General features: G+C 22.9%; 2 protein-coding genes across 2 annotated transcripts; both read right to left on the bottom strand.

Annotated features, from left to right (window-relative positions):
• Positions 1 to 19,762: 19,762 nt before the first annotated feature.
• Positions 19,763 to 21,532, bottom strand: LOC134833263 (tectonic; the record flags this gene model as incomplete). The annotated part of the gene is made up of 1 exon (XM_063847527.1): positions 19,763 to 21,532. A coding segment is annotated over one exon (1,770 nt), but the record flags the coding sequence as incomplete, so codon positions are not given.
• Positions 21,533 to 21,678: 146 nt separating this feature from the next.
• On the bottom strand, positions 21,679 to 22,945 carry LOC134835797 (B9 domain-containing protein 2). The gene is made up of 2 exons (XM_063850765.1): positions 22,635 to 22,945; positions 21,679 to 21,904 (listed from the first exon to the last, which is right to left on the bottom strand). Exons 1-2 carry the CDS (start codon positions 22,943 to 22,945, stop codon positions 21,679 to 21,681), a joined length of 537 nt encoding a protein of 178 aa, XP_063706835.1.
• Positions 22,946 to 23,792: the final 847 nt, after the last annotated feature.

The following is a 23,792-nucleotide window of genomic DNA, read 5'->3' as shown; positions in this document are numbered from 1 at the left end:
TTCGCTTTTAATTTAAATATTAAAAAAAAAATTTTTAAATTATTTAATTATATGCTTTTTTTCTTTAATTAAATAAATTAAATTAAATTTTTAATAATTTTTAAAAAATAAAAAAAAAATAATTTCAGATAAAAAATTTAAAGGACGAAAAATTTCCCTTTAAAAAAATTTGTTCAAAAAAATGCTTCGACCTCATAAAATTAAATTAGCATGCATTCGAAATTTCACAAAAAACAGATAAATATTAGTTCTTTGTCAATTTATATTCATGTCATTTCACGTGCACGCCATTCGTTCAATTAGCGGTACAATAGTTAATATCAATAAAAAAAAAGAACACAAATAAAAGATTTAACAGAGATAAACGTGCTTGGTTCATAAAACACTCGCTCAAGCTATCTCTATCTCTGAACATTTATTCAAATTTTTAACTATTTTATTGCCGAACAGATTATGTCAGATTTTGCACATAAAATGCATAAAATAAAAGGCGAACTTGGCTGGAGCATGACAAGGGCATGTCAAAGAGAGAGTCACATAAACTTTTTTTTGTATTTTGCACGACAGGAATAAAAATTATCTGTAGGAGAGATTTTTTCTGTTGAACTACTTTTTTTTGTTATCGTTGAAAAGTGCAGAAATTTATAGAGGAAACATAAAATAATAATAATGATATGTTTACACAAGGAGAAATTTTTTGCATAAAACTTTTTTTCTTCTTCTATTTCAATTGTTAGTGAGTTTCTCGTTTTGATTCACCGAAAAAAGTTTTTTTTTTATATTTTTGTTTGAGAAATTTAACGGAAAATTTTGAGAATAAATTAATTTTATAAATAAAAAAAAATATTAAAAATTTTCTTTTATATGAATTTGATAAATCTAATATTTTTAAACAATTTAAAGACTTATATTTAAGAAAATAAATTAATTTAAAAAAATTCTAAAATTAAAATTTTTTAACAATATTTTTGAGAATAATTATTAAATTTTTTAAAAGTTAATTTAAAAAATTTTAAATGTTTTAATTTTTTAAATCATTTTTATTTTTTTTTTGTAACGATTAATTTTTTTATTTATTAAAAAAAAATAAAAATTTTAATTACTTAAAAATTAATTTATTAAAAAAAATATTAAAAATAAATAAAATAATTTAAAAAATAAAAAAAAAAATTTTAATTATTAAAAAATTAATTTTAAATTAATTCTAAAAAAATAATTATTAAAAAAATAAATTAATATTTTAATTCAATAAAATTTATTCTAAAAAAAATTTTAATTAATATTTTTTTAATAAATAATTTTTTCTTTTTTATATTTTTTTAATTAATATTTGTATTAAAATATTAATTTATTTTTTTTTTAAATTATTTAAAATCTAAATTTTAAAAATTTTTTTTAGAATCATTTTGATCAATTTTAAATATATTTTTTTTAAATACTTAAATTTTATTTTTAATAAGATTTTTTTTTATTAAAGTATTTTTTTTATCTTTTATTTTATTTATTTATTTTTTTTAAATAATTAATTTTTTTTATTAAAAAAAAATATTTAAAAAAAAAATATAAATTATAAATTAACAAATTTACACATTCTCGTAAACAAGAAAAAGGCCAACAAACGAACGAGAAAACGAAAAAAAAAAACTGAATGACTGAAAAACGAAAATCAATAACTCGAAGGTTACAGACATGCAACACTGCACTGCAGTCAAACCTAAAATAACAATAATAATAATAGCTGAGCTCCAATTTTATCCTCACTTTTTTATTTTGTTATTGTTATAAAATATATGCCATTAAAACCTTACCGACTCTAACTTCGGGGTAACGAACAACAAATAATAACAGCCTCGCACTCCGTACAACAAAAAAGTATCAATGTGTCAAAAGTTGTACCTAATAAAATTAGTTTTTTCCCTCTTGCAATTTTCCCTCGTTGCGTCGTGCACCGAACGAGAAAAAAGTTCTCCAGACGGAGCTCTGTTTACATTTTTCGTGCGTTGTTTCAAAAATTGTTGCCTGTTGTGTGATTATTTCGTTTTAAATTTCATGTCATGCTGTCTGTCATTATCTTCCGTGCTGCGCTACGACACAGAAGAAATTTTCTATCAAACAAAAAAAAATTCTATAATTTATTTGCCTACTTTGTTTAATTTAATTTCGTTTGAAAATTTGGAACAAAGTTCGATTTTTTTTTTTTTTATTTAAATTGACAAAAAAAAAACAAAAAGTAATTCAAGGTAGATATCGAAGGACTTGCATGCAAGATCAACGCAAAAAGAAATAAAAATTAAGTGAATTGCCAATTGATTGACGAGTCTGACAGAAAATTATATGAACCCGAATGTCAAGTCAAGAAGGTGAATTTTAAATGTCTTTTAAGTTGATTAAAGAATTTTGTGGCGAAGAAAAAAAAATTAGCCTTGGGTAAAAAAGAAATTTGTCATGAAAAAAAAGGAAAAAAGTGATTATTTTAATGGAAATTTGTAACCAACGGGAGGAAATGAAAAATTTATGAGACTAAAAAAAGAATTAATGGAAGAAATTTGTAAAAAATTGTAATTTAAGGTTATTTATTATAAAAAGTAAGGGTTTTGACCTTTTAATTGATTTTTTTTTTGTTTTTTAATATTTTTTTTAATTTTTTGTTTTTAAATGAATTTTTGTATAAAAACGAATTTAATTTTTTTTTAAATTTTCGATAAAAAAATAATATTTCTATAAAAAAATTAATTTAAGGAAAATTTTAATTATTTTTATAAAAAAATATTTTTTTTGAACAAATTGTTCATTTTACTCGAAAAATTATTTTTTAAAAAATTTTAGAAATTATTTTGTTTATTTAATAAATATTTTGAAAATGAACTGTTAGGTGATTTTTTTCTTCATTTTAATTCATTTGTAGAAATTTTTTTATTCATTTTCGTTCAGGAAAAAAATTTTGTTCATTTTGTTTTAAAAATGAATTATTGTTCATTTTAGGTTCAAAAAATAAATTTTTAAAGGAAATTCAGCAAATTAATATTTTATTTAATTGGTTAAAAAATTTAATGAAATTCAATTGAAGAAATTAATTTTTAGAAAATTTGAATCAATAAATGATTAAAATAATTTTTTTATTTTAAAATTTATTTTAAAAAATTTTTAGAGACATTGTTGTTCATTTTTCTTCAAAAATAAAATTTAATTTTTTTTTGTTCATTTTAATTCAAAATTAGGAAATTTTTAATTAAAAATTATTTTAAAATATTATTTTTAAAAATTTTATTTTATTTTATAATTTTATTATAAATTTCTTTAAATATATTTTAAATTTTATTTTTAATTTAATTAAATGAATAATTATAAATAAATGAAAAAAAAAAGAAAAAAATTGAAATTTTGTTCATTTTTCAAAACAAAAATATTTCCTGTTGGTTAGAATTAAAAATTTAGTAAAAATGAACTTTTGTTCATCTTAGATAAAAAATGAATTTTTACTAAAATTAAAAAAAAAAATGAGAATTTATTCATTTTCTTTAAAAAAATCATTTTTGTTCATTTTCTTTCAAAAATTTATTTTAAAAGAACTGAAATGAACTTTTAGAATTTTTTTAATTCATTTTTATCAAACAAAAATAAATTTCTTTAGAAATAAATTTTCGTTAAAAATAAAATTCTTAAGAAAATTTATTTTACTTTATCTCAATTTTTTAAGATACAATTCCTTTTTTTGCAAAATTTATCATTTTCTGTATATTTAGATTAGAAAAATCAATAAAGAACTTGCTTCGAAACAACAAACTACTGAAGAGAATGAAATATTAACAAAGTTATTTTACACATGACCGATCAAATGTAACATCCTTTTGAGCAATACGAATGTTTACTGCCGTGTTTACATCTTCGGAGGCACACACAGCCACACACACGTGGCTCGAAATGGAACACTGAAAGACACTAACATGCAAAATTGATTACAACTTCCTTAATTGACAAACTGAACTTTTGTTCTCTCGGCGTTGTTTTGTGCATTGACACACATTTCACAAGGTTGCAATTTTCCATTAAAAATTGAATGAATTTAAACAAGAATTGCTCTCAAAAAAGTCATTTTTCATAAAACCGCCTTTGCAATGAAATGGTACATGACCTGTCCAATTTTTCCGGAGTAAAGTAAAAGCGACAAAAAAAATTGTAATATGACCCAAATTAATGTACTTCGGGAACAAGTATGACTGTGAATCGCCTGCGGTGCGAGACATTGTTCGCAAGAATTAAAAGAACATGAAATTGAAATGGAATTCCGAGTAGCGTCGGAGCCAAGAATAAAATTTATAAAATAAGTTTGATTTAATTTTTGAGGTTTTTCATGTAATTCGATTAAATTGCGGTCGGTTGAGGTTACGTACGAATGTGCAAAACGATGAAAAAGCCACATAATATATTAAAAAGTTTGTTCCTCGTCTCTCTCTTTTAAGCAGTGATGGAATTATTTTTGGGCTTTAAAGATTAAATTTTTGAAAAATTTAATTTTATTTAAAAATTAAAAAAATTAATTAATTTAAAATTATTTTTTTAATTTAATAAATATTAAATTAAATTAATAAAATTATTAAATAAATAAATTAAATTTAATATTTTTAATTATTATTAATTAAATTTTAAATTTAAAAAGTTAAAATTTTTAATAAAAACCTTAATAATTAATTTAATTAAATTAAAATAAAATTTGTTAATTAATTATTTTTTATTTAAATTTTAGAAGTAAAAAAAAATGTTTCAGGAAAAATTATTAATTTAAATAAAATTCATTAAATTAATTATAAATTTATTAATAAAATTAATTAAAATAATTTTAAATTAAATTAAAAAAAAATAATTAAGAAAAATTTAAAATAAAATTTAAATTGATAAAATTGAAATTAATTAACTAATTTAAAAAAATATTTAATTAATTAATTTGATTAAATAAAATTAAATTTTTAAAATAAAAAAAAATTAAAATTTAAAAAAAATTAACTTTTTTAATAATTAATTTATTTTAATTTTATTTTATTTGTTAAATTAATTAATTTAAAAAAAATAAAATTTAATTTAATTAAAAATTTTTTAAAAATAATTTTTTTAAAATAAATTTATTTATTTTAATTTTTAAATTTGAATTAATTTTTTTTCAAAAATATTTTTCCCAAAAAAAAATTATTTTAATCCATCACTGACCTTTTTTTTTGTATTTTACATCTCTTACTCTCCCTCTCTCGTGTCGTTCATGTAACTCTGGCGAACAAAACGGAAGTACGACAATGACACATAAAACTTGGGAGATTAAAAAGTTGTGTTGCAAAGGGGGACATTGTGAAGAACAGGTAAAAGGATGGAAGTAATAAAACTTGATGACGACACATTTTTTCGTTCTTGTAAAACGGTACTTTAGAGGCTTGTCGTTGCTCGTCGGCAGTCGTCTCGGAACAATGAAAACATTTTTTAAAAATAAATTTCATTCACAAATTTTTATTCAAAAGTCTTTCCTTCAATGAACGTTAACATCATCATGTAAATCGAATAAATTTTGTTGAGAATCTAAAAAAAAATAAATTTTTAATTAAAATTCTGATCAAATCCGAAACTTTTTTGAAAGTTTTACCTCTTGTCCCGTACAAACACTCAAAGCAGCAAATCCTCCGACGGTGATGCGACTCGGATCTTGTGCCTTCTTGAACATGAAGAGGAACTCGATGCTGCGAGCTTTGTCGAAAAAGTACCATGGCATGTCGTAAATTGCAATGACAGCACGATCGCTCTAAAAATTAAATAAAAAAATATTAAAAAATGTATGAAAAAAATTAATTTTTACCCAAATTTCGACGATGGTGCCAATTAAGCAGTACGTCATTAGTTGAAAAATTGACACGAGGAATAATCCGTAGCCAGGAACCCAAAATTTCTGTAAAAATAAATATTTTAAATAATTTTTAAAATTTTTTGTTAGATTTTAGGAAAAAAAATAAAAGAAACTTACGACAGTTCCCACAAAAAGAGTAATGACAGCCATTAATGAACATGTTGAGAGTTGAACAAAGCAGATTCGGCTGTACATTTCATCATGAATGCTTAAAAAGCTGCAAAAAATAATTTTTTTATTCCAAATTTTCTTGAAATTAATTTTTTATGAATTTTAAATTTTTTAGGGCGTAAAAAGGTCAAAAATTTAAATTTTCTTGAAAATTTTGACAGCTGTCAAATTTTTGAAATTTAAGAATTATCTCAATTGAAATATTTTTTTATAAAATTTATTATTTTTTCTCGTTTTAAGAATCATAATAAACCAAAAATTTATTTAATTCCTCGAAATTTACATTTTTTTACAAAATTTTGACAGCTGTCAAATGTCAAATAATTCAAAAAAATAAAGTTAAACTTACTTCATTGAATTTTTATGTTCAATCAGGAGATCTCGAAGTTGTTTCTTGATTTTTTGTTGATAAACGACATCTGAAGCGTATTTTAGCTCAGCACTCAGTTCATCCAATGAGATTTTAAATATGTCTACTAAAGCTGTGTAATGAACACTTACAATCCTGAAATACAAAAAACAAAATAAAAATTTAATTTTTGGAAATAAATTAATGAAAAATTAACTAAAAAAATTTGAAAACTTTCAAAATTAAAAAAAAATTTAAGTTTTATTAATTTTTTTTTATAAAAATAATAATTATTTGTCAAAAAATATTTAAATTTTTCAAAACTAAAAAAAATCATCTACTTTTAAAAGACAAATTTTTAACAAAAAAAATATTTTTTTTTTCAAATAAAATATTTGAAAATTTTTCTTGAGCTCTTAAAATTTTTAATTATTTGAAAATGTTTAAAAATATTTAATATTAAATACAAATTTATATTAAATAATAAATTTTGCATTACGAATTTTCCAAAAATTATTTAATTTTTTTATTGTATTTAATTTTTTAATTATTATTTAAATATAGTATTTTATTTTCGATTTAAATTAGATAGGTATTAAAAAAATTAGTTGTATAATTTTTTTCTTTTTTTTTTATTATTTAAAAAATTTTTTAAAAAATAAAAATTTTAAATTATTTTTCTCAAAATTATTTAAAAATTTAAAATATTAATTTCCTCAAAATATTTATAATATAAAAAAAATAAAAATTTAGGTATTTTATTTATTTTTATAAATTTTTAATAAGATATATTTAAGAAAAAAATTTTTTAAATTAAATTTATTTTATTTTTTGATAAAAATTTAATAATTCATTTAATTTTTTTCAGGCCAAATTTTTATTTTTTTAGAGTTTTTAAATAATTTTTTTCAATTAAATTAATTTTTGCATGAAATTATGAAAAAATTAAAATTATTAATTTGCTCAAAAAAAAAATGTTTAACAAAATAATTAAAATTTAAAGAAATTAATTAAAAAATTTCTTACATGAAAAACATATCCACAGCTAACAACGACAACACAGCATAAAAAACTAACAAAAGTTGATACAACATTGTCCAAGTATATCCAATATTGGTCTCTATATCCACAAAAGGTATCCATAACTCAAGCTATTTTGAATTTTTGTTAAAAAAATTATTTAAAAAAAAGACAAAATTTATTAAAAATTAACAAAATATTTTTAAAATAATTAAAAAATATTAAAATTAAATAATTTAAAAAAATTATTTAAAATTAAATAAATAATTAAAAAAATTTTAATAATTAAAAAAAATATTTTTTTAAAAAATTAAAAAAATCAAACTTACAAAAAGCACTCTCTCCTTCATGAACAAATAACTCAACACCGGATAACTCAAAAAAATAATTCCCGCTCCGCCGTACATGAAAATAAACGCATTAAACGCCATCAAACATCGATCCACGCACGTTTCCAGCACTTGCCGATGCCCCGGATGAAGTTGTCCCTCTTTCGTGCATCGCAATTAGTCGTTGCGCCATCGCATAAAGATGATCTTTTTTCACCAGAGACTCGTAAAACTTCGCCAAGCCTTGCCAATCGACACCGCAATACGCGAAAATTTCGCATCCGCCCAAAAATTGTCCGCGCGAAAACTTGCAAAATTGCGTATAGAAGAAAAATAAGTTGCTGATGGCGGCATTTCCGATACAAATTACCGTGCGAATGTTCACTTTGTAGTCCTTTTGGAGCATATTAACGCCCGCCAACCAACAAAGTTTGTCGATTTGCGTCAAAAGTTTCCGGATTTTCTGATTGGAATTCATCGTGAAGCACTTTCGAACGAGAAATGAACTCGAAAATCGCATTTCGAACATTTAAATGTAAAATTTTAATTGCTTCATTGCCGAACCACGCACGCAATTCTGTGTCATTTATTGAGAAAATTCCTCATAAATCGCCGTTTTTATTGAATTTCCTTCGAATTTTGCATAATTTGTTCTAATTACCGCGAGATAATTACCTAAAATTACGGAAAAACAAGCAAAGTTCAATTTTAATTGGAATTTTATGGATTTTTCCATTATTTTATTATTTTTCAATTCGGAAAATTTCCAATGGCAGTGGATTTTTTTTTTATTTTTTGATCAAAGCGAATGCCGTGATGAACAAATTCAAGAAAAGTACGATGTAGATCATCAGGGACAGCATGTTCTCGAAGAATTTGACGGGCGGCAACATCGTGATGCCCATTCCGATGAGCATTTGCAACGCGATACTGCCGCTGATCAAATAAGTGCTCACTTCGTAGTATTTGTGCTCCGGACCGGCATCGAGAATGTCTCGCAAATGCCCGATGTTGGAAGATAACAAGGCAACGTCGATCATTCCTTGGACCATGGTCTTCTTGCGAGCGGGAGGTTGCATGTTTTTCGATGCTGCTTTGGGCGGGGAGGCAGTTTTTTCTGCTTTTGGAGGAGGTTTCATGCCGAATTTCGGTTCTGAGGGAGAAAAAATTAGATTTTTTTTTAATTTTTGTTATTTTTTTAATTAAAATTAAATTAAATTTTAAAATAAAATAAAATAATTAAAAATATTTTGAAAATTAAAAATTTTCGAAAAAAATTTTTTTTTTTAAGAAAATTCAAAAAAAAATTTTTTTTTTAATAAAGGAAATTAAATTTAAAATTTAACCATTAAAACGATTTTTTTTTTAAATTTTGACAGCTGTCAAAAAATAATTTTTTTAAAACAGTAAATTTTTAATTTTTAAATTATTTTTTAAATAAAAAAAATCCTAAATTGGATGAATTTTTTTAAATTGAAATTAAAAAGAATTTTTTAATTAATTGGTCAAGAAATTACTTTGACACTTGACAGCTGTCAAAAAAATTTTCAATTTATTTTTTTAATTTTTTGCAGAATTTTTTTTTCGTAACTTTTAATTTATAAAAAAATTGAAAAATTAAAAAGAAAACCATTGAACATTTTAATTTCATCTGAAAATTTTGACAGCTGTCAAATTTTCAAAATAATTATAAATTTTTAGTTTAATTTTTATTTTTTGAAATACTGTTATTTTTTTTGTAAAATTAAGCTTCAAAAGCTCTAAAATTGTTTGAATTGATTTTAATAACTCTGTTTGACAGATGTCAAGAAAAAAATGACAGATGTCAACTCATAAAGACTTGTCAAGTAAAAAATTGCCCTAAATTTAGTCAAATTTTTACTTTTCAATATTTTTCATAAATTTAGAATAATTTTTAACTTTACAAGTTCATAAAAATATTAAAAAAGTGACAGCTGTCAAAAAAATTTTTTTTAATTTTTAATATTTTTTTAGAATTTTTAATTTTTTGTAACTTAAAATTTTTTAAAAAATTAAAAATTTAAAAAAAATAATTAAAAATTTAATTTCATCTAAAATTTTGACAGCTGTCATTATTTTTTCAACTGTCAAAGTCACTTTCAAAAATTAAATTTTTACTAACTTTTTAATCCCTTCGGCTTTTTTAGCTTCGGAAATTTTTTCTTCTTCTCCTTATCCTCATTTTCTTCGTTATTATTCTCTTCGTCACCTTCTTCATCTTCTCCTTCAGGCTCCGTCGGGGCTTCTTCTTCGTCTTCAATATCGACGGTATGCTCATCACTCGCCACAGATGACATTCTATTAATAAAAATTTTTTTTATCTTTTTGATGAAATAATTTCCATAAAAATTACCTCACAAATACAAAATTCAAGATTTTTCAATAATTTATTTTTCACAAGTCACTAATTAAGCTCCTTTCGGTTCGTCAGTCGATGATGGAATGACATAAAACTGTTAACTGTTTGCAAATATATTCGACCACAGGCGGAATTTTCGGCGAGGTGAAAAATTGAATCTTTTGGGTTTTCGCTGCAAATATTTATCCATCAAGTGATTTCCCTTTTGAGCTTTAAAAGTTTTCGAAAAATGAAGTTAAATGGAAACCAAAAAAACACACACTCGTGGGCTTGGTGTTTTTGTTTAAATTTTAGCTAATTTATGGTACTCTTGGTTGTAGTTTAGTTCCTGTTTGTTATTCCTGTGGGAAAGGTGTGAAAGTGAAACTCTTTCCTCATGGAGAGTTTTGGTTAGAAAAAATGTCAAAATACCGATAAAAAATATTTTTTATTCGTTTTATGGAAATTTTTACTAAAATGCATTTTTCTGTAAAATAAAAAATAAAAATTAAATAAATTAATAAAATAAATTAAAATAATTAAATAAATAATTAAATTAAATTAAATTTTAAAAATTTTTTATCGAAATAAAATTTAAAAAAAAATTTTAAATTTTTAAATAAAAATATAAATAAGTTTTTGTTAAATATTTTTTTTATCAATAAAATTTTAAAAAGTTAAAATAAAAAATTAAAAATAAAAATATTTTTTTAAAATTTTTAATTATTTTTTCCTATATTAAAATATTTAAAAAAAAAAAATTAAATTTTAATTAAAAAATTATTTTTTCTATATAAAATATTTTTTTAAATTTTTAAAAAATTTATTTTATTATATTTAATTAAATATTCAAATTATAATTTTAATTTTAAATTAATTATTTTTTTTTTAATTTTTTTAAAATTTTTTTTTGGCAAATAAATCATTAATTTCTCAAAATTAAATTATTTTTTAAATCAGAAATAAATAATAAAAAAATAAAATAACAAAAAAATATTTTAATTAAAATTTAATAAATTTTACTCATGAAAAAATATTTAAAATTTATTTTTAAAAAATTATTTTGCACAATTTTAATTAAAAAAAAATTAAATAAAATGAACAAAAAATTCCATTTTAATTAAATTTTCATTAAAAATGCGTTAAAAAACGTTTTCATACTATAACAAACTCTTTTATACTTTGAAACTAATATCTGTCTTCACCTTTGCGTGTGTTTCCCGCACTTTTCAACCATAGTCGTTAAAACCCCAAATGAAATTAATTAAGCCATACTCGCATTACACGTTACAAAACTTAATGATGCCATAAAATCTCTCTCTTATTTTCGCTCGTTTTTTGCTGTAAAAAACAAAAAAAAACTGAATTTAGAACAAAATGTTAAATAAACGAGAAATTTCCTTCCTGCGCTGCAACGAACGCCGAGAATTTAATTTTATCGACATCAAATAATTTATTTTCCTTTGAGAGCATATTACGGGAAAGCACTTACGAAATTTCCAATCTCTTCATCTCGTGTAACCTTATTAATGCGACGTCGACAAGCAGGCAGGCAGGCAGGAACAATGATGTTCATTATTATTATGGCTGAAAAAGTTTTTCATGTGCGTTCACTTATAAATCGATTTAATGCACATTTGTGCTTCTCTTGTGCCTTGCCTTGCCTTGGTTTGCATTAAAAATGAGTTAAAGGACGAAAAAACGAGGAACGAGGCAACAAAAGCCCCAAAAATAAAATTTATAACTCTCTCTCCAGCACATTTATCAATGTTTGTTGTTGCTGTATCGGAGTAAATTTTGTGTCATGTTTCGCATGCATTTTGCTTGTCCGGTTCTCTCTCTTATTTTCCCATGAATTGATGTAGATGCGATGCTGCTCATGATTAAAGTGACGTCACGCAAGCAGTAATTTATTTTTCAACCTTCCTCTTGTTCTTTCTCTATTCAATTCGGGGCACGGTTCGTTGGCATATTCAGAACATCAGGTAATAAGAACAATTATGACGAGATGATACACGTGTCTTTGGGCTCTGTGGCGTTAAAAAGAGTTAAATTACGCATTGGGTTAAAATTTTAAAATGTGCATTGGGACAAAATTTTTGAATGTGCATTGGGGCAAAAATTTAGAATGTTTATTGGGGCAATAAATTTAATAAATTTATTCAAAAACTGAAATTTTCATTCTATCAGAAGTCTTTTCTATATTGAGTTTTACTCAATTTCGCTTTGGGTCAAAAATTTGAAAATTTGCATTGGGTTCAAAATTCTGAATAATTTTTTTATTTTATGTTATAAAATTATTTTTTTACAAAATTAATATTGTTTTTAATGAAAATTTTGAATGTGAAATAAGGCAAAAAAAAAATTAAATTTTAAAAATATTTTAATTAAATATCATGAAAAAAATATCATGGCAAAAATCATGAATTTGCCTTGGGACAAAAATCTTGAATGTTGAAAAAACACTTGAAGAGACAAAAATTTTTAAATGTTAATTCGGATGATAAATTTAAACAAATTAAAAATGTGCATTGGGTCAAAAATTGTGAATTTTCTTTGGTTTAAAAATTTTAAATGTGCACAGGGGCAAAAAAATTATTATTAATATAAATTCATTTAAAATCTTAAAATGTGCATTTTATCTAAAATTTTTAATTGAGTAAGAATTTTAAAATTTGTATTGGGTTCAATAATTAAAAATTTGCATTGGGCCATTATTTTTTAAAATTATTTCTTTTACTAAATCTTTATTGTTTTTCTGAATGTGAATTAAGGCAAAAAAAAATAATTTTAATTAATTTTGAAAAAATATTTATTATAAAATGTTCATTGGGGCAAAATTTTAAAAAGCGCATTTGGTACAAAAATCATGAATGTGCATTAGGATAAACATCGTAAAATGCAAATAAGGCAGAAATTTTGATTCAGAAACTCAAAATATTCTTAAAAATGCAATTTTTGAATGTACATTGGGACAAAAAATTTGAAATGACAACTGGGATGAAAGTTTTAAATTTGTAGATATACCAAGTGACATGGGTCAAAATAGATGAATGTTTAGTTCATGAAAAACTGAAGCTTGAAACTAAAATTAAAACTTAACATGGGAAAAACTTTATGAAATGTGCATTGAGATTTTTTCTAAATGCACATTGGGAAAATCTTTTAAAATGTGCATTGGGACAAAAATTTTTGAATTGTGATAAATTGTGACAAAAATGTCAAATTTCTTCCTCTTTTCTCTCCGCAGCGCACATTTCCATGGACATTGGCAAACTTTTCGCTGTAGCATAGCGCACGAAAAGTAAACACAAGATGAAGCATGAATGATGATTATCTGTGTTTTTCCGTATCCCCTTTGGGTATTTTACACTAATTTATGATACATGTTTAATCATCCTTTTGACACACTTTTGTTGTTGTTGTCGTGTCGTGTTTGTTTCGTTGTTTGAGGCTTCAATCTCGGCACTTTTGTGGACTTGACAGTGTCGCTTTTTGTGCGATTATTAATCGGGTACACGGTTGCTGCTGTTCTTGATGTTGTTTTGTTTGCAAATCAGATAAACTCCAGATATGAATAAAATATGGATATTTTGCCGTAACCTTGCGACGACACGATGGAGAACTGATTTATGGGCGATTTTGTGCCAAAAACAAAAAAAAAAATTGATGAAACAACAGGGGAATTTGATTGATGAAAGCTCGAGCCTTGACCGAAGAATTGTTTGTGTGAGAGAAAAGGAGAATTTATGAGTTGAAATTTACTGCATTCAATTTAATGAACATCGTAAACGATACTTGATGAGGTATTTATTATGGTATAATCCTGTTTTGAGAATTTAATCCAGGAGGGAAGGTTTAACAGAATTTTTACAGAATTAATTTTTTGAATGGTTTCGTTCAGTTCTTAATTTTTATTTAAAAATTATGTTCCAATTAATTTTTCACTTTTTATTTTTTAATTATTTTTTTTTTTTAATTTTTAATGATTTTTTCATGATTTATTTATTTTAATTTTTTTAAGAAATATTCAATAAGATTTTTTTAATTTAATTATTTATGATTCTCTTGATAAATTAAAATTAAAAATTAATTTTTAAAAATTAAAATCTTCAAGAATTTAATATTTTTAATTTAAAAATTTCTCTGAATGTTTCTAATTTTTTCAAAATTTTTAATTTTATTTAATTTTTTTTTAATTTTAAAATTTTTTATTCTATAAATTTATCATTAATTTAATTAATTAAAATTTATTTATTTTTTTTCATTTATTTTTGAAATCTAGTTTTAATCCTAAAATCATTTTTTTTATAAATTATTTTTTTTTTTTTTATTTGAATTTGAACGATTTAAATTAATTTTAAAAATAATTAAATTTTTTTTCAAAAAAAAATTTTTTTAATTAATATTTTTAATTTTTTTTAATAATTAATATTTTTTAAAAAATTAATAATTTTTTAAATTAAATAATTTTTTAAATTAATTTTTAATAATTTTAATATTTTTATTTTATTTAATATTTTAATTTTAAATATTTTATTTTATTTTTTTTAACAAATTTATTTTTAAAAAAAAATATTTAGGTAAAATGCGCTCAAATTTCTCTTCAACTCAAAATCCAGGTAAGTTTCTATTTTTTTAAATTAGTGAACCAATTTATCAATATCGAATAAAGAAAAAAAATCTCATCCTCTTCTTCATAAAAAAAAATCGCATAAAAACACTCCATTAAAGAAATTACGCGATCAAAGGAGACGAAAGGAGACATAAATTAAGAGCACAAGCAAGTCGTTGATAAATTTTATTTTTTTCAAAAAATCTCAGTACTTTTTTATGACGTGACAAAGAAAAAAAATCCAACCAAAGACTGGATACCGAGAGAGAGAGAGAGCGAAAAAAAACGACAAAGCCTTTAAGAAGATAATTTAATAAAATACACGGAAAAACATCACGTTGTCGCTGTCTTGTGCTAACGTTTCAATTTATATCGCGCTTAACAACGAAAATGAGAGCTTATGTTTAACACGACGACGGTACGATACCGATTTCAATACTTTTCCTCCTTTCGTTCGGGTTCATCTGAGGCAAAGAAAAAAACACGTAAGACGGGATGAGACTGTACAAAAATAATAACATGAAATATAACGGAACAAATCTGTTGTGGATGTGTGTAAATTCAGTCGTTCTTGTCATCATTATTTCTCTCTTTCTGCTTGCGAGGAAGAGACGTGTGCGTGTGGCGAAGCTGTTTGCTCAGATGATTGCCATTATATTTATTACGTGACATTAAACAAATGAGTAAGTAGGAAAAAAATAAAAAGTTGGAAGAAAAAGCAAGACGTCTCCATCGAAGTATTTTCTTCCCTGTAACTGAACGGGAAATTCGATTTTAAAATTTTACACCTTCCCGTAATAAATTATTACGACATTACGCGCAGCAAGGATCTTTCTTTATGGGTTGAAAGGCATTTTGTTAAAAATTTAAAAAAAAAATTAATTTGAAGTCTGTGATTCTTAAAAAATAATAATTTAATTTTTTTTTTAATTAAAAATAAAAAAAAAATAAAAAAATTATTTAATAAAAAAATATATTTAATATTTAATTAATTAATAATTTAATTTAATAATAATTTTAATAATTTGATATTAAATTAAATAAATAATATTTTTATTTTTAAAGCTAAAATTTAAAAAAGATTTACAAAAAAAAATATTGAGATTATTATTAAATTAAATTAATTTAATTATTAATTAATTAAATATTAAATTTTTATTAAAAAATATTTAAAAGAATTTTTAAAAAAAATTAATGTTTTTTAATTTTTATGTATTTCAATATTTTTAAATTTTCAAGTTTATCAACTATCAAATCTTAAAAATATTTAAATATATTTGTTAAATATTTTGAAAAAGCTTTTGAAAAATTTTTTTTTTTATTATTTTTTTTAATATTAAAAATTAAAAAAAAAAAATAATTTAAATAAAAATTTTCTAAGGTCAAAAATTCATAGAAAAATATTTTTTTAAAATTATTTTATCAAAAATAAAAATTATAATAATATTTAAAAATTATTATTTTAATAACATTTTTATTTTATATTTTTAGTAAAAAATTAATTTTTTTTTAAATAAATAAATTATAATTTTTTAACGTCCGGAGTTTTGATAAAAAATTTTCTTATTTTTCTCTTTTTTTTGTAATAAAATTTATATTTTTTTTATAAATTTTTAAATTTTTGTAAAGAAATTAAAAAATATGATTTAAAAAATTATTATTATTTTATTTAAAATATAATTTTTTTAAAGAATTTTTTTTTAAATTTTATTTCAATAAATTTTAATTACATATTTATTAAATAAAAATTTATTTCAAAAAATTATTAATAATTTATTTAAAAATATTTAATATTTTTTAAAATTTTATAAAAAATACGCTTAAACCTTAATTCCTCAAAACTTTAAAAAAATAAATATTTTGTTTTTAAAAAAGCAAAAATATCTTTATCACAATCACAAAAAGTGCAAAAAAAAACTCGTGTCGTGTATGAATTTTATATTTATTGTAAATAAATGTGGAATAACTCGACAGGGAATACTTTTTTATGTACTTTATTATACTTGAAAGGAAAACTCTTTTTTTTTTATTTATTTATCATTCCTTCTTCAGTGTTTGCTCTCTTTTGCTCGCTTGTTCCCTGCTTGTTCTTGTTCGATGCCGTGTCGTATGATTTCTCTTTTATTTTATTATTTTTAATATACTTCACTTTTTTTTTTACCGAAACGAAAGAAAGACTCTGTGGGCCCAAAATGCTAGTTCAGGTTTTTTTTTATTTTTAGCAGAAATAATATTTTTTTTTGTCTTCTGTATTACTATTATTTTATTTCGCTTCGAAAATTGTTTCCCTTGGCACTGTACCAAATAAAATACAGAAATTTTCTATATTTTTTTTATATTTCTGCAAAGGTTTGCATTTACTTTGCTCTAACTTAGCTTTGGCTTGTGATGTGGTTGAAGATGAAACTGAAAATTATAGAGTGTCAATAAAATTTAAATTTAATAAGATAAAATAAATTTTTTAAAAAAATTAAAAATTAATATTTTAAAAAAAATTAAAAAAAAATATTTTAAAATTAATAAAAATTATTTAAAATAAAGAAAATAATTTTTGTTTTTAAATTTAAATTAAATAATTTTCAATAATTTTTTTTTTGATAAAAAAATAAAATTTTTACAAAATTATTTTTTGAAAATTTATTAATAAAAAAATTCTTTTATTTAAAAAAAATAAATTAAAAATAAAAAAAAAATCTTTTATTAAACATTAAATATTTAATTTTTTTTTTAATTAAAAATAAATATTTTAAAATTAAAAAAAAAGTATTTTGAGTAATAAAAAAATTATTTTTATATTTTAATTAAATAATTTTCTATTTTTTTTTTTTTTTTTAAAAATTAAAAAAATTAATTTTATTTTATTAATAAAATAATTTTTTTAAAATAAAAAAAATAAATAAATAAATATTTTTCTTAATTCTAAAAAATTAGAACTCAATTAATTAAAATTGAATTTAAAATAAAATTAATTAAATTTTAATTAATTAAAAATTATTTAAATATTTATTTTAATTAAAAATATAAATAAAAAATATAAATTTACATAAAAATTTTTTTATAAATTTTTTTAAAGAAAATTTTTTGTTCACCCTAAAAATTTAGAGATATTGCAAATTGATGGCTATAAATCGAGTGTCTGGCTTTTAAGGAAAAAATCTGTTCGTGAGTTTAAAAACCGATTTCAAGATAAATTTATTCCCTTCATTCCTCTTTTGCACTATTTCACTCTTAAAAAATTTTCCCAAAAGCAAAAAAAAAATAAATGTTGCAAAATAAACATTTTTTATGACAATTAATTCTTCGTCTTTGACGTGTTTCCCGCGCAAAGTTGGCACGAAAAAACAAAGAAAAAAAACTTTCCATGTCACAAATCCGTTGGTAAAAATGGTTCCGCATTGTGTTGCCATTATAATATAATTGTTATGATTATTCAAAAGTTTTTGTCAGCCACACGGAAAATTTTTGCTCTACAAAAGAATCCTCGAACAAACATTACTTTTTATTCATTTAAAGCGGCATTTATCGTCCAACGCTGGTCGGCTCACTTCGGGGGATAATCTCAGACACAAACAAACTCGAGAAGAAACAAAAAAATAATTAATTAATTTTTGTCGGGGTGTCTTAACACAATTATGCCTCGGCTCTACTCTACACACACCTTTAACCGTTCTCACTCCCTTTTTTTCGTATTTAATAAAAATTTATATTTATTTCTCGCCAGGAGTAAAAAAGGTCATTTTTAACTAAAATTTCAAATATTTGTCTAGGCATTTACGTAAATTAATTTTCAACATGCAAAAATATGGATTAATGTCGTTTGCCATGGAAATTGTGTTAAATAAAGTGAAAAATAATAAAAACATAGAAGGACATAAAAGAGAGAAAAAAAGTAATATAGGTCAATTTTTATGTGTTTTTAAACGACTTATCACGATCGTTTTGTTCAAATTGCCACATGACGAGACATGGGATTGGTTTAATAGCAAAAATAGAGCAAATCTCGAGGGAGTTGTGGGAACGATAGATGTCGATAGAAATAAAAATGAACTTAAAATGGCATTTAATTCGAAATTTTGGTCAATTTAATTTTATTTTATTAAATATTTAAGATAAATAAAAAAATTAAAATAAAATAAAATTTATTTAATTAATTTTTAAATTTAAAAAAAAATAATAAAAAATATTTTAATTAAAAATAAATTAGTTTAATAAAAAAATTGTTAAATTTTTAAAAATCTCAAAAAATTTTTGAAATAAAAAAAAAAATAATTTAGGTAATTTTTAAATTAAAAAAAAAGAATGCTTTTATAAAAAATTAATTAATTTAATAAAAAAATTATTAAATTTTTAAAAATATAATTTTCACGTTGATATAAAATTTCATAATTTTAATCTTATAAAAATAAATATAATTAAATTAAAAAATTTAATAAAAATTTTGAATTTTTACAATGAAATTTTTCCAATGTAAAGTTAATTATTTATTGAGCTTAATATTAATATTTTTCTTCTTTGATACTTTTTACTTTAAAAATAAAAATGAAAAAAGAAGCGCTGTATTCACGAAATTAAATAAAATTTTTAATAATTTGTAAATTTATTTTATTTTATATTTAAAATATATCAAATTTTTTTTTTCAAAATTAAGCAAATTTTACTAATTTTTTAAAAACTTAAAATTTTTTTAATTATATTTTTAACTAAAGAATAATTTTTTTTTAAGTTTTTTTTATTTAAATTTCTTAAACTTACCTACTTTATTTTATATTATTTATAATTATTTATAAATTTTTTAATTAAAGAATTTTTTAATTTTTAATAAATTTATATGGAAAAATAATTTTTTTTAAATTTTTTTATTGTTAAATTTTTTTTTTTATTTTTTTAAATAAATTAAATTCATATTTTAATATTTTTTTATGAATTTTTTCTTTCAATAAAAAATAAATTCTTTAAAAACTAAAATATTTAAAATGAAAAAATAATTATTAAATATTAAAAAATATTTCTCATTTTTTTAATTATTTTTTTTTATTTATTTCCAGCTCAAACTAACACTCAAACAACTAAAAATCACCAAAACCTCAATAAAACTCCTTCCGCCTGAATTACTCATCCTCGTCAAGTCATAAAATTGCGTTTGCACAAAAACCGGAACACTCACATCATTCACTCTAAAATGCAAATCGAGCCTCGGACCAAAATTAAGTGTTGCTTCTTTGACAACATTCTGAAAATCGACTCCCGCAATCCTCAGTTGCGCATAAAAAAATTCATATTTTACGTTAATGACCATATTCGTGCAAGTAAAAGAATTTTTCGTGTCTTGGCGCCAATTTCCCGTAACACTTTCTTGTTCGCCATTCGGAGCATTTAAAAACTTCAACAAAATCCAATCGTCTGTGGAATTTTTCGGATGCCCAAGCTGCGAAACGAAAATATTCGAAGTAAAATTATCTTTTTCGAAGTCGTGCGAGTTCAAAAGCATCGAAAAAATTTGAAATTGGTAATTTTGACAAATTTCCGTAAAATTCGCCTCAGAGTTGATGCTTTTCGGATCCAATTTTAACGGAAAATTGCATTTTATGAAACGATTTTCGCCGAAATTGATGAAATCCTGATGCGCGGAGTCAAGTAAACACCTTCCGCGACGAGTTTGGGGCAATTTTAACGTTCGGTTGGCATGATAAGGCGCTGAGCGATTGTTAAAAACGAAGAAATCCAATACAAATTCCTTGTTTTCTTGCGTGTAATTGCTAAAAGTGACCTTTTTCGATGTCAAAAGCGGCATTTCTTTGGCATATCCGGGCATTCCGCTCATCGGAGGGAACTTTTCGAGGTACTTTTCTTCAAAACTCTTAAAAATCACGCGAAATTCGATGAATTTCTCCTCATTTTCAGCATTTTCATAGTCATCATGGGTCACGTTGAGCTGAACTTCGCCCAAAATGTTCGTAAAATTGTGCCAAATGATGAATTCGACGGAAATTCGATCAATTCCAGCTACTGAATGGTTTCGAAAAGCCCGAGAAATGGTGACATTCGAACAAGACTCGTTCGTGCAATGATATTCCATGGAAGAAACAACCGGATATCGTAAGAATTTCATGTTTTTCCACGAATCCAACCAGTTTTCATGAATTTTTGTGTAAGGACATTCCGATTTTGCATCGCGCAACCACAAAATAGGCTCTTGGACGAAGCATTTGTTGCTCGTGACGCCCAAATTTTGCGAAATTATCATTTTTTGGATCATTTCCGTGGTTTCGTTGAAGACCAAGACAACGTCGTTCATGTCATATCGCTCAATTTTCTCGTTTTTCGGAGAATTTTCAATATTTCCAAATATTTCAGGCCATTTTTTCGATGAAATTTCATTTTTTCGCCCGACATCGTAGAAGGAAAAGTCAATTTTTTTCAAATTTGAGCCCGCAACGCACAATAATCCGCCGGAAATGCTGCAATCTTCGAGTTTTCCGTAATAATCGTACTCTTGAACGTCAAATCGCTCCTTGGAACAGTCAAAAAGTTGAATAGCTCCCTTTGAACAGTCGAGATCGCAGCAACAATTCACCTCACAAACGTTTATTTGGGTGTCGCAGTTGCAAAAATAATCGGAAATTTTATTTTCAGCGCGGCGATTGATGAATCCGGAGAAAGGCTTCCAAATTTGGGGCTTTTCTGTCGTTGTTTCGATGGAAATTGTCGATGTCGGAGTAGTTTGAGTCGTTGAAGTTGAAGGAATTGGCGTTGTGGTTGATAAATTTTCAATTTTTGTTGAGTTTGGAACAGCTGACGTCGTTAAAGGCGTTACTGTGGTAACATTTAGAGCGGGATTTGTTGTTATTTCGTCGGTTTTTGGACTTTCCGTTGGATTTGGCTTGATGATGCTTATCTCAACTGCCTTTAAATTGATGAATATTGATGAAAAAATTACAAAACTGAGGATTTTCATTTTATTTCAGTGCCAAATTTGCCTAAATTTTTCAGAATGACCATCAATTCGACACGAACAGTTCCTGCGGATGCAGTTCGAAGCTTGTAACGTTCAATTCCGGAGTAAATTAAGTCACTTTTTTCGACGGTAAGTCCTGAAGTATGGAATTTATCTTGAATTGAGTCCAAAATATTCGTTGTAGCTACTTTCCAAGTCGGTATTTCCAAGAATTGATATCCGCTAAAAATAAAAAAATGGAAATTTAATTTAATTCAAAGAAATTTAAAGTTTGAAATAAAAGTTTTTTAATAAAAATTTAATTTAATTTTTTAATTAATTTAATTTATTAAATATTTAGTTTATTTTTTTTTTATTTTATTATATATTATTTTATTTATTTTTTTTTTATTTACATATTTAAAAATAAATAAAAAAAAAATTTTTTAAAATCAAATTAAATTTCATTATTTAATTAATTAATATTTCAAATTTAAAAATGTATTAAATTTGATTTAAATAAAAAAAAATTAATTCAAAAAATTAAAAAAATTTAAATAATTTAATAAATAAATTTTATTTTAATTTTTCGATTAAATTATTATTTAAGAATTATTTCTTTGAATTTTTAGTTTAATTAAATTTTTAAAAAATTAATTAATTTAATAAAAATTATTTTAATAAAAAATTAATTTAAAAAAATATTTTTTTTATTCATTAATTAAAAATTATTTTTTTAAATTTAATTAAATTAAAAATTATAATTATTTCAAAATTATTAAAATTTTTAATAATTTTTTAATTACAAACTTAATTAAATTAAATAAAAAAATAAATTTTTTTAGTTAAAAAAATTATTTATTTTTTTTTAAATTAAATTAATTTAATTTTTTATTTAATTATTGAATTTTGTTTTTTAAATAAAAATAAATTTTCGTTAAATTTTGAAAAAAAAAATTTAAAAAAATCTTACGGTTTAATTGGAATATGAGCAAATCCAAATCCAATCGGATGACACTTTTCCAAACCATCAACGGAGTAAATTTCGATGTGAATTTTGGGCCAACCGTGCACCGAGCGACACGACAAATGCAAATCTATCGGCGACGCAAAAACTGCCAACTTTTCCTCGAACCGATTGCGATTCGTGCACGTTACCGCTTCGGAATGACCTTCGATGACCTTGCAAAACTTCGAGATCTGAATGCTCCACTTGCAGAACAAATTTGGCTCGTCGAAATCGATTGCGTCTAAAACCTGACCGATTAAATGTATCTCAGCCATTTATCGAGAGGAAGAAGAAAAGTGAATTTTTTTTTGTTTTGTTTTTGTTTGTTTGAGCAGTTGGGGTTGCTATGCGATGTAAACGACTCGACTCGACGATATGCTTGAGTGCGCACGTACAGAACGTATACGTAACGACGTTGCACAAATTTATGGAAGGAAGGAAGAGAAACTTTTAAAAAAGCATCACCTTTGATGATTTTCATGAAAAAGAGAAATCAATCGGAAATAAATTTTAGGTTGCTCAATCAATTTTGTATGGAAAAGTGAAGCAAGTCACGTGGCATAGTTCAGAAAAAAAATCTGTTTCTCAACGAAAATATTGGAAAAAATAGACAGAAGATTTTTTATATAAAAAAAGTAAAAATAAAAAAGTTGAGACACTAAAAGACAAGAAAAAACCAAAATTTCCGTTGATTAGGATGAAAATCCATCGAAAATTTAAGAAATTTTTCTACCAAATGCTTCGTAGGTAATTTCACGTACAAACATCGTCGCAAAAAACTAAAGAAAGAAGCTAAAAGGAAACATTTGATGCGTAAAAAGCAAGCAATCATCAAAGAAGTTTTTTGTAATCTCGTGTTTTCAAACGGAAAGGAGTGAAACAAAGTTGCGGTGAATTAGGTTGCATGCTTTTTTTTTGTTGGAAAATAGTGAAAAATTTAATGTGAAAGTTGATTTTGATAGTTTTCTTTTGAAATTTTTTTTCTTTAAAGATAAAAAATGATAAATTTGAATTGAAATTTAAGTCAAAAATGAAAATTTTTATTTTTCGAAGGATTTTTGTAAAAAAAATCTTTAATAAATTTTAAGATTTTTGATGAATTTTGACACACAGAAGATCTCC

The sequence above is a fragment of the Culicoides brevitarsis genome, chromosome 3 (assembly GCF_036172545.1).
Source record: "Culicoides brevitarsis isolate CSIRO-B50_1 chromosome 3, AGI_CSIRO_Cbre_v1, whole genome shotgun sequence".
Classification (NCBI taxonomy): Eukaryota; Metazoa; Arthropoda; class Insecta; order Diptera; family Ceratopogonidae; genus Culicoides; species Culicoides brevitarsis.
The sequence above is the reverse complement of the archived record's forward strand: the minus strand, read 5'-3'. Positions and strand labels throughout refer to the sequence as shown.